This window comes from Erithacus rubecula (genome assembly GCF_903797595.1).
Source record: "Erithacus rubecula genome assembly, chromosome: 1".
NCBI lineage: Eukaryota > Metazoa > Chordata > Aves > Passeriformes > Muscicapidae > Erithacus > Erithacus rubecula.
The window spans coordinates 98880948-98897951 of record NC_136658.1 but is presented as its reverse complement, the minus strand read 5'-3'; the positions used below and the strand labels follow the sequence as shown (position 1 = coordinate 98897951).

The 17004-nt window shown below is 40.0% G+C and overlaps 1 protein-coding gene across 7 annotated transcripts in view; it reads left to right on the top strand.

Moving 5' to 3' along the window:
- Nucleotides 1–17004, top strand: part of LOC306809084 (uncharacterized protein) — a 233254-nt gene that overhangs the window by 182622 nt on the left and 33628 nt on the right. For 2 of the 7 annotated variants that reach the window (XR_013776164.1, XM_079320222.1), the window contains one exon: nucleotides 9212–9291. The exons of the other annotated variants lie outside the window; for them this stretch is intronic. Coding sequence is in view for 1 of the 2 variants with exons in the window: in XM_079320222.1 (XP_079176348.1) it covers nucleotides 9212–9224 (13 nt within the window). In the remaining variant the exon portion in view is untranslated. Of the gene's footprint in view, nucleotides 1–9211; nucleotides 9292–17004 lie in introns of those variants that run through there. 7 annotated transcript variants of the gene reach the window in all.

Sequence of the window (17004 nt, the reverse complement as noted above, 5' to 3'; positions counted from 1 at the left end):
TTTGCTTTGCAAATTTTTGTAGCCTGTAATACTGGCCCTAATTTCATGGTCCCCAGCTGCTCCTGCAGTTCCAATACTGAGCTATAAGATTCTCTTACTCTACCAATGGAAAATCTGCATCCTGAGAAATACAGTTCATTACAGCTGAAGTCCTTTAAAGATCTGTGCCCTGCAAAGAGTAATGGCAGGAATGAAAAAGGGGGAGAAAGAGGGGGGAGAACGGGAATAAATAAATAAAGCATTAGGTGTTCTTTATTGTTTCTCTGTTGATATCCCAGATAAAATATGACAAGTCTTGTACACCCAAAACTTTCATCTGACACATGAAGAAAAGATAATGCTAGGTCTTTCATTGCACTTGATTTTCCTTTCTTTTCTCCCAAATAATCAGCCTACTCTTCAGAAACATGCAAGAAAAGTCACATAGGCCTCAGTTTCCATTGGACAAAAATATTTTGAATACTTCAAAGGAAGTAATACATTTGGACATAATAAGCCACAGCTGCCTTTTCATTTTCCTCTTCAAACAAAAAGGCCTGCTGATATTTTGTGATAGATTGCTTCCTGAGAATACAGTGAATTTATTTCCATTTTCCCTTCTCTCTGGAGATCAGTTTGTCTTCTGTTTATAGAGAGTAAATCATCCACATCTTATTTCTTTGGATTGACAAACCCAACTAGCCCCTCATCTCTTTGACGTTTTCCCTTCCACCATCTGTTCATCATATGCTTTCATGGGAAAGTCCACCCATCAAAACCAAGGAGTGGACGCGTAGATTGTATTGTAAATTAATTTATAGATGCATGTAAGATGTTGGGGAAATCTGCTGAATTGCATTATACCAAGAAAATTTATCAGGTAACACCAGAACATTCTGGGAATCCAGATACATACAAAAATATGACTTCATGTTTAGTATAGACCTCATGTTTATTGTTAAACACACAGAGCTTTGTCTATTTCTTCTTAGCATGCACACAATTTTATTGTAAGCACTAAAAAGTAATGACCTGACCTTTTACTCCTCATACTGCTATTTGTTCCATGTCAGCAGCCTCATAAGCTACAACTTGTCACAAGCAAGAGACAAATGCTTAGAAAGCTTTCGCTCTGTTTGATCCCTCTAATCAACTTTATTTCCTCCACAGAATTCCAATTATCCCATTAAACAATGAGTCAGGATGCTTATACTGATACAGGTGCCTTAATTGGTTGATTTGTACTCACGTCAGCCCCAGCTAAGAATTTGTTTCCCTCAGGTCTCCTTAGACAGCCACGGTTCCTCCTAAGCCATAATGGTGATTCCTGGCAGGTGTAGTGCTGGAGCACCACACAGCACACACTAATCCATGTTTAGCCATACATATACTTGCTGCTGAGCTTTTATTTTCTTCTACCTTATAATTTCTAACCTATTTAGTTTTAATTATAACACTGCAATTATACAACACTGACTGTATGCTTCTAAAATCTATTTGCAAGAAAAACATCCTAATAGTACTGCTTTTTTTTAGTAACACTCCAAAGCAATTAAACACCTATTACATACCAGCAAATTCTGCTTTCAGTCTGTCATATGCACATTTATTTGCATATTCTGTCCTGTGAGTGACATGATTTTCATTATTGACTTATAAGGATAGAAATAATAGACAGACTACTAAACTGTCTGTAACTCTGCATCAACAAAATAGCTAATTAAATGTGTAGCAATTCTTGCTGAAATGAATGGTGAGATTTTAAATTCAAGGTAAGAGAAGGACAAATATTCATCTGTGCTCTCTAAGACTTGCTCTCACCATGGCAAGAAAACAGGTTATCTAGTCTTGCAAATCATCAGAGAAACCAGACAGAACTACAGGTAGATTTTAAAAAGTAATTTCCTAGGAAATCAGTTTTTCAGGACCAAGCAAACCCAACTAGTGAACTGCCAGGATTATTATATTCCAAACTTACACCCTGATAAATGTCATGAGCAGGAGCTTCTGCTATAGTTCCTAGAAGGCATTTTCCAAAGGAACTGCAGAGTAATTAAGTGCCCTACTCAAGGGACTGTAGTAGCTGTTTCTCAACTCCATTTCTGGTTTAGTTTACTTTATGGATTTAATTTCTTTCTCTCTGCTGATGTAAATTAAGAACTCACCTTCTTGCCCTGTTATTGTGTTGTATTAACTGAAAGTTTGCAGTCAGGAGCAGCTGTAGGAGGCATCAGAGTCTTCTCTAGCCCACAGATGTAATCCTATACCTGCAAAAGGCAGCTGCTTGTAGGCAGCAAGCAACTCAACCTGCATCTTTTGGGTTGTAGACTAACATTCAGAATGGGGAATGACTCTGCTTTTCTGTTCACAGGAATCTGTCTCTGTCCTTTCAGAAGATACAATCAGTTCATATAAAGTAAATTAAACAAGTTTCCAGTAATGATCTTGTGCAATACCTGTTTTACATTCTCTCTGTTGTGGCTTGTGTGGTGGGTTTGCCATAGCTGGACACCAGGTAGCCACTGAAGCCACTCTGTCACTCCCCTCCCAGCTGGACAGGGGAGAGAAAATACAGTGAAAGGCTTGTGGGTCGAGATAAGGATGGAGAGAGATCATTCACCATTTACTGTCATGGGCAAAACAGACTCAGCTTGGGGCAGTTTAATTTATTACCAATTAAATCAGAGTAGGATAATGAGAAATAAATCCAAATCTTAGAAACACCTTCCCCTTCACTCCTGATTTCTCTACCTTCCTCTCATCCAGTGGTCAGGGGATGGGGAATGGAGTCTGTGGTCAGAGCTTGTCTAGCTCCCTCCTTGGGGAACAGCCCTTCACTCTCCCCCTGCTCTAATGAGGGTCCCTTCTTTGGGAGACAGCCCTCCAAAAAGGGCTCCAAACCCAGTACAGCTCAATTCTATGACCTGATGCCTCTCTGAAATGTGCCAAAAACTTCATGTGCATATAATTTTAAATAATAATTAAAGTAATATAGTTTGACTGGAAAACCTCCAATCAGTCCAAAAAGGTAGAGGTATCTGCAGATGATACATTCCAGCAAAGCATCTTTTTATACACACAAGCTGACAGGGGAAATTTGTCGGTGGTTTAGTCACCATTCAGCTGAATCACCACCAATCTCTTTTTAAAAATAGCTTGATTGCAGCAAGGGGATTCATCTCTCCTTTAGTAAATTAGATTAAATGCAATACAACAGGTACTCTGCAGAGATATATTTTGGGATAGAAAAGAACTCTCTTTCTCCTTGTGGATGTTGGCTATTCTATATTGTTTGAGTGATATCTTTTATAGGCTGGGGTGCCAATTGCTGCTATGCAGCAGTAGGAAATACTGCCATTTCCAAATGTGCCACCTTCAGGGACACTGCTTCTGAAAATGATCACAAAACTAGTGAGCTTTCTCCTTCTGGGTATAAGATACCTGTATAAAACAAGTTCCTTTTCATACAAAGCATAATTGTCACAAAAAGAAAAAAAGCAGCATTTAAGACACCTCTCTTAGGGAGGGAACCACTTAAGGTTGTGACTCAAGCCCAGGATAAACATTCCTTTCACCTGGGCTCCACAAACAGCAGCTAGAACACCAGGCTCTGGAGCACAGACAGCAATTTCTAAAGGACTCTAATATATTTTGCAATTCTTATTCCTAATGAATTCAAACAGTATCTGTTCCCTTTTCCCAAAAGATTTACTGAGATACTTCCACACATTTGTGCAGTACTATCTGGTATTTGGATTCCTTACAGTTTCATCTCCAAGTCAAAAGGTGGCAGTTTTGAAAGCTAGAGCTGGGTAAATTCCAACATGTTCAGAATATTCATCAGAAATATTAGAATTTGTGAATTATTGTCTCCTCAGTGACTGTATTTGTAAATGTGAACAAAATTGTCAGAATTTTTTCATGTCTCTGGTACTTCTCTGATTTCTCTGGTATCTAAAAACCTATGAGTGAAAACTGAAGGGTTTTCCTCTCAGGTGGGACACTTCCTGAATCTCTCTGTGTTTTGGGGGCCACTGTTTTCATGATAGATGCAGAAATTTTGCTTCTGTTTAACTCTAAAGATGCTTTTTTTTAATATCCATCTTAATTTTTTACTATCAGGAGCAGCCCTCAAGATATCATGAGCTGGCTTTTTGGCATTGCAGGCTTGAATTGCTGACCTTGCAATGACAGTGCTTGTGAGATCTCCAGATCAGTTTTACATCACAGATTCACTTGATCTGTGTAGAAGCTCCCTGCAGAAGACATGATACCACCTTTTACATTACTTGTATTCTTTATACAATAAGCTAGTTATGTATTTCTTATTCAGATTCCCAAAGGAACTGGTACCTCCTTGGTGCTAAACAAGCTGTGTTGAGTGCTCCTTCTATTTTCAGCATCATCTTGGTTCCATGAAAATCCCCTGGAGAGCTACATGATGTGGTGGCAGAGAATACTTTACCACCGATTATCTGAGCTTCTGAAGGTCACTGATGAATTGTTTGCCAGCTTCCTTCACTGGCTGAGAATGATTGTTCTCATGGGTTCTCTGTTGAGCTGACTTACCTCTGCAGATTTCCCTTCAGTGCTTTGGGAGAGCATCTGAATCCCTGTTTCTATGCAGAAAAGACAGACATTTTTCAGTTCCTTGGGTAAGTGTGAAGTGATGTGATGTGATGTGATAGTCTGACCCTGTCAGCAGCGACAAAACTTTCAGTCCCTGGGAGGTGAGAAGGAAGAGGAGGGTGTGAAGAGCAAGGTGCACACACTTTCAAACCTGGACTGTTTCTTCTGCTTATATTTGACTGATGTGGAGAGCACTTTTGGCTAAGGTGCATGACCCTTAGATCCAAGAGACTTAGAAACAGGTATAAATGGCCAAGCCATTAGGAGCTGCAATTGTCTCCCTGATCCTGGCCTTTACTCACCTCCCTGCAACTCTGTGGGATAAGCAAAGAGCAAAGACATGGCTGGGGAGGCTCTGCCAGGTGAGGATGTGTTCACCCAGGAGGGATCCCTTCAGCCAGGATATACTGCCAGGTTAGGGCTACTCTTGTTTGTTTGGCCAGGTCAAACTAGCTGGAAAAGGGGCTGGTTTGAATGCACAGCAGTAGCTAAATAGGTGATTGAAGACAGGGGGTGGGGGGCCCTCCCTGGAGAATCAGGGCAGGTTTGGTTGTTGTAAGCCCTTGCTAATGAAGCTACCAATGCTGTAAATGGCAAAGAGAAAACGAGACTCAGGCAGAGCAGCAGGAAACTAGAGGACAAACACATTTTAAACCTTTTCTTGCTATCTTGGTAGATGGTTTTGATAGTTTCACAGAAACCAGTGGGGGGAAAAAAATGATACCAGAGAGGCAAAAAATCCATTTTATCCTCCTTTTCCTCTTTTTCTAATGTGTTCTTCAATATAGATATGGCAAAGGTACAGAACAACAGCATAAAAAAATACAGATAGCAATTTTGAGAAAAAGGGAATGCACTAAGTGCTACCTGCTGTCTAACTAATTTCTGATAAAAAGTAGAGTCTCACTGCACATTTTCATCTCAAGAATTCAGTTTGAAATGTGTTTTTTCACTGAAATTTTGGGACAAGTTTAAGAGTGAGAGGAGAAACAGGCAGGGACTAATCAAGGACTAATTTGTTTCAAAGTCTGTTGTATCCAAATATCACAGAGAAATGCCTTAACAGAAGAGATGTTTTATCAAGGGAAAGCCAGTGTGAGATCATAAAACAAAGATGAAAGATGTCTTAATAGAAAATTAATAGAAACATTAATAATCTCAAATTTACTAGAGGAACAAGGAAAAGACCCTTAGATGATAGACTTAAAGAAAAAAAATGTGCTTAGTCATCTTGAAAGAAGGTGACTGCAGTTATGTCATGCAGCACAACTAACTCAAGTTGAAGCTTTTCTATCCCTTCTTTCTCTCTCATTGCTCTGGGGTAGGGATCCTACTGTCACCACCTGCCTTTGGTGAAACAGCCAGGCAGAGCCTTTCTGGAGCTGTGATGTGTTGGAACTTCACAGAGGGTGAGGGCAGTCCACACCACAGAAGAAACACCCTCAAAACTGAGTTTAGACGTCCCCTGGAGATCATGGGAATTAGAATCAGCAGTGTGGGGTTGTTAAAGAGGAACTGGCAGAGTGGAGGCAACCACATGAGTCACACAGCTCAGGGTGGTCAAAAGTCCAGTCAGGGTTTATCAGCAGCTTCCTCAAGGAGAGCAGCAATTGATTGTAAATCAGGAACATGTTTCTCTAAAGGCTCTGGATGAGTTTTTCTTACATAAGGGTTTAATTACAAAGTCTTTTGCTCATCTCTACCTGTCTTCAGCCATCTCTGTCTTAAACAGGTGGGCCCTATTTTTAGGCTCTTCCACCTTATTGTTGTTGGGCACCCTCAACACAGTGATGTGCTTCAGCATTTTAGGGCTTTTTCTGATCTTAAGATCCCCATTTTTTAGAGGTTTAAGTAGAATCAGGTGGTAGTTTTCTGTCATATCATAATTAATGGACAATGCTTAATATGCCACAGAGCTTTGATGCCTACCTCTGAAAAACAAAAAGGAATAGACCTTCTAATCTGTGGAATCAATATAGTAGCCTGCTCCTAGGATGTCTCACGATTTTTATATGGCTAGGTTCCAAACCCATGAAGCTTTATCTGCTTAGATAATAGGCACTAGCACCAAGGCCCCCTCCAAAGTCCACCTGAAGCCATTAGAAAGGCACTCTTGATCTACTGCTCTGAAGAGCTGCCCCCATCCATGTGTTTATCTCTCAGTCTGAAGGAGAACTACAGGCAGAGAAGACAAAGAAGCACAAAGAAGACTGAGGGACTGGAAGCACCAGGAACCCAAGCACATCTGGAAGCAGCTCTGTGATGGTGAGCAGGGGTTACTATTTCAGGCAGTGTCACACAGGCAGGGGTCTGCTTTTTTCATCTCAGCAGATGATTTTACAAGGTCCTGAGCTGCAGTGGTTGGACTTGGGTCAGAAACTTTGAAGTGTGACACCTTTTACCTTTGAAACAAATATCTGAAAAATCTATTGTATTTCTTTAGGAAGTCTGTTTCTTTTCTTAGTCAGCTAATTATGTGTGATTATAAAAATGCCTCTATAAAATATCACAAAAAGAAATTTAGTTTAAATACCATAAGGAAACAAATATGCAATACAAAAATCACAGGGTGGATTTTCAACAAGAGTTTTGCTTCATTTTTTCTAGTGAATGCTCTCTGCAGTTCCTCTCAATGGTGATAACTGGTTACATTCACTTATTCATGTCAAAAGCCAAAACATGGGGAGTCTTTTTAGTCAGCTGTACAAAAGTATCTACTGCTGTTCTTTGTTTGATAATTGAGAAAAAAAGAAATAAAAAAAAACCAACAACCCCATTACTAGATATCCATAGGAAGCCAAAAAGTTATGAAGTTCATTGTAACACCATGCCATGACTGGACAGAGGTTGGACATAATACTGTCAAGAGAGGTTAAGAAGAGAGTTGAGAATCTGTATTAGGTTGTCATGGTCAGCAGCTACATTTATATTTTGATTTATATTGCCTCAAGACCTAGCTTCTTGCTGATACTGGAAAAAAATATCTCTTTCTGTCACCTCTTTTCTCTGACCAACATGTGACCACATGCATTTCACTAACCAAATTCCCATATTGTCACATTTCCCCCCTTGCTCCTGTCAGACACAGCCTGCCAAGCCTGTCCATTCTCCCAGCTCATTGCTGGGGTCCTGCAGCCCTGCTCCCACTGCAGTCTCTGCCTTTCCTGCTCCTTTTGCTCATCCTGGTGGATTTCCTGCAGCAGCACTGCCACAGCTGGAGAAAGGACGTGGCCTCATCGTGGGGACTGCACCACAAAATGTTTTCTGTTCCTCTCTTTTCTGTTCCTCTCTGGGTGAAACAAATTTAATAATGTCCTGTGAAAAGCCTTCCTGAGTATGGGGCCCCAAAGCAGCACAGGCAATTCATGCCAAACCCCCTCTAAACCCAATGGCAATTGGATATAGAGCTGCTCTTGCCTTAGGGCTCCAGGCAGGACAGCCCTTCCATCAAGGTGCCAGACCCAGAATCACAACCAACATCTTGCCCTTCCCACACCAGTGGTCCCTTGAGGCTTGAGGAGGAAACTGGACTGTGAACAATGAGGTAGCCAAGAAGTTGGTGACCCACTGGAAGCCTGTGGTCTAAGATATTGACAGTCTACCAACAATTTTGTTGTGGTTGTCACCAAGAGGAAAGACAAGAATGGAACCACAAAGTGGGGTTGGTTTTTAAAGGTCAGCATACTTGTGGTTCAAAGTCACTGTGGGAGAAATCTTCTGGATTTTCACAGAGATTTCACTGATAAAAGGAAAACTGAAAAAATGTGGATTACCTCCTTTTAATACAAAATCCCCATAAATTAGTATTCTGAATGCAATGGCCCAAAATTCACTGCATATACTTCTTTGTGTTTCCAATGTGGAAATTATCTTGAACTTCTAAACTTTTCTCACCATAGGAATGCCAAGTTTATGGAAGTATTTGCTTGTGCATTTGATTGTCTCATCTCAAAGGTGATGTAAAATAGTTTTGTGCAATGGGATTACCAGGAAGAAACCAATGAGCCCCATTTGCTGTACTTCATCATCTGTATTGAGGAAGGTGGGAGAGTCCCCAGAGTTAAGAGATGTGTCTGAAAATCATACTTTCTTTTTATTCTAGTCTTACTGATCTTTACCAAGTTGACAAAATGACATTCAACTGGTAAAAAAGTGCTAGTAATTATGTATATTAATGCAGCTAATATCCCTGGGGTTTTCATTTGACACAAAACAAATTTAACAAAAAACCCAAATCAAATTATCCTCAATATAAATGAGTTATGGTATATTCACAGCGCTGCAACCCCAGAAAGAAATGGAAAATTCTAAACCAGTTAAAAAAGTTTAAGGCCCATGGGAAAGCTGTAGATCCCTGAACTGGAGATGGTTAGATGGAATAATTTATCCTGCAGGTGAGTCTTTCCATCTCTGACAGCATCTGTCTCATTTGTTATTTCTCTGCCTCCTACTTTATCTGGCTCACAGATGTTACCCTCCCTGCATTTTTCTGAACTTGTTAACACAATACTAAGATCTTTTCCCTTTTCATGTCTTGTTCTGTTGAATTACTCAGTCAAAAACATATATTAATCAAGCCTAATCTCTTCCTTTTGCTCCACAGCTTCAGAGAGTGATTATTGCTTAAGACACCATCTCTTTGAAGAGTATACTGTGCAATAATGCAATCATGCTCCATTTCAGATAGATAGTCCAGATAATCTTTTAAATATTGCTGTACTGTTCCTAGCATGATTTTCTTTTCAGACTTGAAGCAGAATCATTAAAAAATCTTTTCAAATATGTCAAAAATAAGAATATATATAAAAATTATAAACTGAAATAAGCCTGTTTCATCCATGCTGAGAAATTCCTCACTTTCCATAGAAAGTTTTGCTACTTCTTTGTTGCACAGCAGAATTAAACTTGAAATTCAAGCCTCCCTTGCTGTCATTGCATCATGCAAAATATCTGCTCACTGCAGTTGTGGAGGTGACTTCTGTAAAGGTTAAAAATGCCATTGTTCATCTTTATACTTCCATGTATTGAAAAAGTCCCTGGTCTGAGACTGAGATACAGAAAAGTAATGTGCAAACCTAAATTGTGAGGGGAAAGGACAGCTCTAACACAGTCACTGGGTTTTTTCTTTAGGCTTCTTTGAGCTTTGTGATTTCTTTAGCTCTTCACTGCCTTGCATAGACATTTTATCAGTAGAGTAACTGATGTAGAGCCCTTATAGAGTTATTCTGACTTAATTTAGAAAAAATAAAGGCTGTAACTTTTGTTAAGCAGAAACTCAGTCTGTCCTGAAATACATTTTTCTGCAGCCCTCTAAATTATGGCAAATGTAATTCAAAGTTACCAGGATATGGCATTCCTACTTGTATTGAGTAGACTTTTTTATTTTTTTAAAGAAAAATTATAAAATGCTAGAATTACTTTCTTTTTCCTTGGGAACTTATCATGCTAATATTTGAAGTGGGGCACCATTTAGCTAGATGGTGACTGCAACAGTAACATTGCTTATTATAATCAGCTGGACTGACTTACTGCTTTTGCTGTCTCTTCTTATCCTTGTGAACTTGTAACAGCATGCTGAACATGAGAAGTGGAACTCTTGGGAAAGGAAGGGTGGTACTCTGTTGTGTTTTTTTCCTCTCAAGGAACACAGGACACTTAAGGAAAATTTACAGGAGTTAAATGTTCTGTAAAATTTCTTAGAAAACTGAATTTATGTGGCTCCAAAAAAGGACTCCTTGACCTGCATCACTTCCTCATGACTAAGCAACACTGTGTCATAGAAAGCATTTATCAGAGGATTTGTTCTTAGTCAGATCCTCCTCCGCTTGTCCACTCCTCCACTTGTAGATCTTGTCTCTAAAAAGTGGTAGCAAGTCTAATAAGTTTACACTTCAACCTTGACACAACAGAAATCTTTGTCTACCACAAGATGCAAAATAATTGAATAATTGGAATAATTGAACCTCATATCTGACTAGAGAAATGGAGTATTCAGAATTTCTCAGCAAAAAAGAAAAGCTTTTGGTTCTTCACTAACTAAATCCTTTATATTTGTATTAAATCAAAATGGAAAAAAACCCCAAACCAGTCAACCAACAATAAAAATAACCCACCACCACCAAAAAAAAAAAAAAAAAAAAAAAAAAAAACCAGCAAAAAAACCCCCAAACAAAATATAAAAAAACACCAAAGCATCCCAAACCTTTTATTTGTAGATGGTAATATTCATATTCCTTTGAAAAAAACTCCTAATAACATCAGGCAATCCAACTCCTCTAGTTATTGCAAGAACCTATAATAGAAAATCTGCCTTGCTTTGCCTCATTGTTTTTTGGTTGGCTGGTTGGTTTTGTCTTGGCCTTTCTGTATTCATGGTATTTTCCTCCTTAATCCTCCTAAGATTTAGGATTAGAACTCAATCCCCACACTAGGTTCAGAAGTTTGCTGAATTAATCTGTTGTTGCTTGAATCCCTGAAGTCGGTTCTATTTTATTAAGGACTGCTTAGGAATTACTGAAATTTCAGTGGAGACTGTTAATGAGAAGCTGAAAGTCCACTGATTAATTAATATACTGTATTCTCTTTCACTTGGTTTTAGTTCTGTACCATTGCCTGGGGGGACATATCTCTTAGGTTGTCTGGCAGCAGCCTCATTATTAACAGAAATGGGCCATAACTTCTTCAAATAAAATCTTTCCATTGATCTTAAAAGAGAAATTTTAACTTTGAGCACTTTATTTAGTTTCATAGCTATCTTTTTGCGTCATTGTTATAATGCTGGGACCCTGAGGTCTCTACTCTACAAGGTCACACCACTTTGTGCTGTGATCATTAGGACTTGCAGGTCAAATACACTTGGGTCAGGAGCTACACAGCTGTGAAACTCAAAACCAACAGCAAATATTGACGTTTAAATGGATGGCATTTGTCCCCAGAAGTCACTTAAAGTACTCAATGCCATTTTGATTCTTGAGGGAGCAATTTTCAGATACCTTTCATAAACAAGCCGAACAATTTCAATATTTAACCTACAGTTACTAAAGTTTAGGACCAGGAATTTCAGAGGTGCAGCTTACACCCAGATCTTCTTGAAATCAAGAAGAAAAAGGACATTTCAATAAGGCCCAATGGATAACTTCAAAAATTTCTGCCTAATTAAATCCCCTTTCAGTTTCAGGAACACAAGGTTTACTTTTTATTTTGTGAGACTATCTAAATTAAAAAAAAATATATATATAAATTAGTCAATGTAATATGAATTTTTTTGTTTGTTTATTTGGGTTTTTTTTCTTTTAGGAAAAGATTGTCCCAGGAATAAAACAATTACTGAAAATTTTTTAATACTGTGTGTAACAATTTTGAGTAATATTATGTAACATTCAGCTGAAAGATTGTGACAAGATGCACTAAGTGTGATGTAAGAATAGGATTTGGTAAGACAGGAAAAGGGTAGGATAGAATAAACAGAACAATTGTTCAAACAGGTATCAGTTAGTGCCCTGAAAGAACAGACTCTTCCTAAGGCTGAAATCTGTATTCACAAGGCTGGTGGAAGAGCAATATGTATTCTATATAACTGCATTAATTCAAAAAACTTTGCATTTCTGAAGGATGTGTAAATTGCTGTAGGTTGTTCAGAGTTTTGGGGTTATTCCCTCTGTCTTATCTGTCCTTAATTTTCCCCTTACTTATTTCCCCACTAATTTTTGTCTCTGATACTTCACATTAGGAGGTCTTTGTCTTCACTGTCATTGACTTTTGGAATCGTTTGTTCCCTGTAGTGTAAACTGTACTTATGGGAGTGCACCATCATTTTGGACATTCCTCCTATAATACGGAGAAATCAAATCAAATCAACTAGGATATTTTTATATTGGATATTCTCACTAAGGCATTTAAGAAAGAAAGTTAGCCAAGTTGAAAGACCTTTATTGGCTTGACCCAGAAGCTTCTGACATGGGTGCCCCACAGCACAGTGTGTGTGCCTTTGCTGCATAAACATGGATCAGCAGTCAGAGGCATCAAAGGCTGACTCATTCCTCTATAAACAGCTATTTCTTACTAGGTCATTGCAGGTCACTTATATTATAATTTGAATTTCAAATTTTTATGACTTAAAAATGACCTACAGACCTGTTTCATCTACAGAATCAATGGATATTATAGACATGTTTAATAAAGGAAAAAATGCATCAATGCTTGGATAACTAAGAAAAAACACCAGTTTTCTGCACAGATCTAAGATTTATTGTTTTTACTAATGTCTGTATGAAGAGAATACACATAAATGTATAATTTCTCCTATGACTTTCAAGCTGTTTTGCTGAATTTCACATGGAGATAGAGGACATAGATACATTATTTTCTAACAGGTTTGAAGTTGAAAAGTTGACTAGGAAAGAAAAAGGGGGCATCAGTCCAGTAAGGGACAGACTAGTATGAGCATGTCCTCAGTTGCACTAGGCAGGCCACCTGTGAAATAGGTGTTTTGGCTGTTTCAGACAAGGGAAAAGGATTAGCCAGAGCTTAGTTTGATAGCAAATTCTGCTATAATTCATCTTTAATAAATCAGGCTTTGCTTCTTCTACTGCTCCCAGAACTGTTTGTTATATGTTTATTTTAGGGTCCTGTGCCTGCCATAAATCTGGGGCTGTTTTTCAAGCAGTGACAGTGATATATTGGTATGACAATGTTGGCTCCCAGAAGTGGGACTGTAGACATGCTGAACAAACAGAGTTCATGTGTCCCATTTTTTAAAATAAAAAAAAGGATCACCTATCATCACATTCATCTGTGGTCAGAGTCCATGAGTGCAGTTTATTTTGACCAGAGGGGCTCTGAAAGAGCTAAATTTTTCTGGGTGAATTTCAATTAGTGTGCTGCCTTTAATGTTTTTCCCTGCTGATCTAACTTAAACAATATCAAAATTTTATGAACAACATGGGACTGGACTGGATCTGCTGGGCTGACTCTAAAAGAAACCTTTTCCTTTCAAGACTTTTTCTCTGTTTCAGCAGAAAAGGGAGAGCAGTTTCCAAGAATAAAAGGAAGGGAATTGGAGCAGGGCAGAGAAGGGTAAGATGCCTGGTCAGGAAGAAGAGAAAATAGGAGACCACTGGAAAGTGGTGAGAGAGGGAATGGCTGAGACCTGAGGATGTTGAACACCCTCCACCCAGAGGACCAGAGGACAGGACATACATTTGTTTCTCTGTTGCCAGAAAACACTTGTAAAGGCCATGATGCAAACACATTTTTGGTTTGTACAGGATAGAGACACATGGTTACTTTTTAGCCATGGAGATTTTATATCAAGGTGGCTCTGTAGGATGCTGCTTCAATTCTACCTGCCATGATACTGATTTTTGAAGACAGCCTAAATTTTGGAGTTGAATAGCTGAATTTGTGCAGCTAACCTTATTGTCTTATCGTAATATGTGTGAGTTAGTAGAGATATATGATTAAAGGAAAAATGCCACAAACAAAGCTTAAGTATAAACAATGCAGCTGGAATTAACCCCAAAATGAGAGATAAGGTTGTTGTTACCTGTTAATCTCCTTCTTCTCTTCCCACAGCCACAAAAAATATGAGGTTTTCCTAAACTGGTACGGATTTCCTTTGCTGGCAAGGCTAATGGAGCATGGAAACTCAAGGGCAGGTTCTTCTGTTGCACCTGCTGTGTAAATAGACCAACAGCTTAGATATGGCCAAAGAAAGGCTTTTCATCCACCATGATGACTTAGTACACTGTGAAATGGGGGATTGGATAAAAGGAGGAGCAGAAATGGTTATGAATGATGCTTATATTTTGATAGTGATGCTCTCAAGTGAGGCTAGGACACGGAGGTTTTGAGCTCTACAGTGAGAAAACTTGGACTGAAACAATTTTACATCTCCTTCTCAAGATGCTTTTACATCCTTCCTTGTCTGTGATAACACACACTCTCTGATCTCCCTTCAAGCTATAAGCACACAGATTGCTAAAGCCATCTTTTTTTTCCCTTTTGACCCGATTATGACACTTCCAGCTTTGAAATATTATTTATGCTGTCTTCTCCTCTCCATTCTTTTCTTCTCTGTGCCATCTCCTTCAAAGACCCACACAATTCTTTTTCCTTATTTAATCCCTCTGACATGCTTCCAAATGCCCTTAGTCCTTTGCAAGTGCTTCCCAATCTTTTCTGACAGCTTAGATGAGAGTTGGCTCATATAGTTCCAATTATTTGCAAAATTTTTGATAGTGTTCGAAGCAGAGAAAATGTCTTTCATTGCATAATCTCTTATGGAAGATTTTTCTAAAGCTTCCCATGAACCTCTTTGGTTCACAACAAGAAAAATCTGGAAACGAAATGGGAGCATTTGTGAATTCTTATTCTGAGTGTGGAAAGGCAGGGTAGAAGCCTGTTGAAGAGAGATGGAGTCCTGAAACCCACACAAACATTGCCTTTGCCTGGAATGTGTCCTTTGAGGTTTGTTTATCATTGTCATAAAGTCTGTTTTAAACAATCAAATGCCAAAATTATCATCCCACACTTACCTGGATCTCATGCTGACCATCTAAGGGAAAAGTTTCTTCTAATATGGAAACAAAGCATGGTTGATAAAGATGATACTTGAGAGAAAGAGTATGGTCAGATACCAAGTAAAACTCGGTGTTCTGGTTTCACATGGAGGGGGGGAGCCACCTGAGGGAAGAGCACGCCGCCCAGAAACAGGAGGGCTGTTCCCTCTCTGGGAGCTTCCCCTGGGGGATGCAGGGACCAGTCAGAGGCTGATCTGGTGGTTGGCATCCCAGGAGGCCAAGGAGAGAGTTGTTTCGTTTTCATGAATCACATTGGTGGGCGTTGGTTTGGCCACTTTTAACTTTCGGCTCATGGAAGTGAAGAGGCTCCAGCTGGGGCCTCAGCCCTGAGCGGCCTGGGCTTGGCGTGGCCCTGGCCCCGTGTGGCCAGGCTCGGCTCGGTTCAGCTCGGCTCAGCTCCGGGCTCAGCTCAGCCCTGGTCAGCTCCGGGCTCGGCTTAGCTCGGCCCTGCTCAGCTCCGGGCTCGGCTCAGCCCAGCCCTGCTCAGCTCCAGGCTCAGCTCTGCTCCAGGCTCAGCTCAACTCTGCTCAGCTCTGAGCTTAGCTCGGCTCGGCCCCGCTCAGCTCCAGGCTTGGCTCGGTCCTGCTCAGCTCCAGGCTTGGCTCAGCTCGGCCCTGCTCAGCCCTGGGCTCGGCTCAGCCCGTTTTCCCTCTCCACGCAGCATGGCCGAGCAGGGGATGGGGGAGCCCCCCAAGCCCTCTCCCTTCCCCCCTGTTCTGAGAGGAGAGGCCCCAGCTGACCACGCAGCAGAAAGAAGTCCGGCCTTTCCCACATGGCCCCTGTGGCCACGTTTTTCCCAGCGTGGCCTGGCCCAGCTCCTTCACCCTCTGGATGCAAGTTTAACCAATGCCTGGATGAGACTCTAGTGAGCTCCCTGGAATGAAAAAAGTAAAGCAAGAAGTCAAACTGGAGTCAGTGAAATGAAGATTAAGTTTCCAGATGGGAAGAGATTGAAGAGATGCCACTGATAAGTAGCTGAAAACTGTTTTTTGTGGGCTATAAGTGGACTGTGACTACATTGAAATTCCTTTTAACTGTGAAATATACTTGGGGAGGCTTAAATGCTTGAAAAGAGGACCTTTTGCCTTGAGGAAATAGGGCTCTCTCTGTTTTGGGACTGGAAATATGGACAGAGACATTTAATAGAAAAAGAGATGAAAAGAATTTTGCTTTTCAGCAGCCTGCCTTTAAAAGTAATACCTCAAGTGTACAGCTCTGGAAGGACTGTGGAGATGGGAGGAGAGTCATAATCTGCAGTATTTCCTGGGTGGATGCAGATTGTGAAAGTGAGACACCCCCTAAGCCTAAACCAAAAAAGGAACTTTTCCCTCTAGAGTGAACTGAAATGATTATTTAAGTAGATAACTGACTGAGGTGTTCTCTGTATGTTGTTGTTAAGAAATGTGGAAGATGAAGGAAGGGGGAGGAGGGAATAATCTGGAAATCCTATCTGAAGTTTTTTTTTTGTGTTCTTAATAAATTTCTTCTTATACCCTTTTAAGTTTTACACCTGCCTTGTCTTTGCTCCTATATCCTATCTCTAAAAGAAACTAAATATATTAAAATTGGCAAACCCAAGTCAAACCTTGACACTACGGTAGCTCTTCCTTCCAGAAACTCCTTCCTTTCAAACCTTTAGGTGTAGTGGTGCTATATCTTCCAACGTAATGGAGAATTGGAAAAAAAAAAAAATCAAAACCAGGGTTTCTTGAGAAAGAATTGAAGCTTGTGAGTGCATCACCATGGCCTTTCCTGTTTCTCCTGGCCAAACATGAAATGCAGGACTTTGAGGGACCAGTTTCACAGGCACACATCT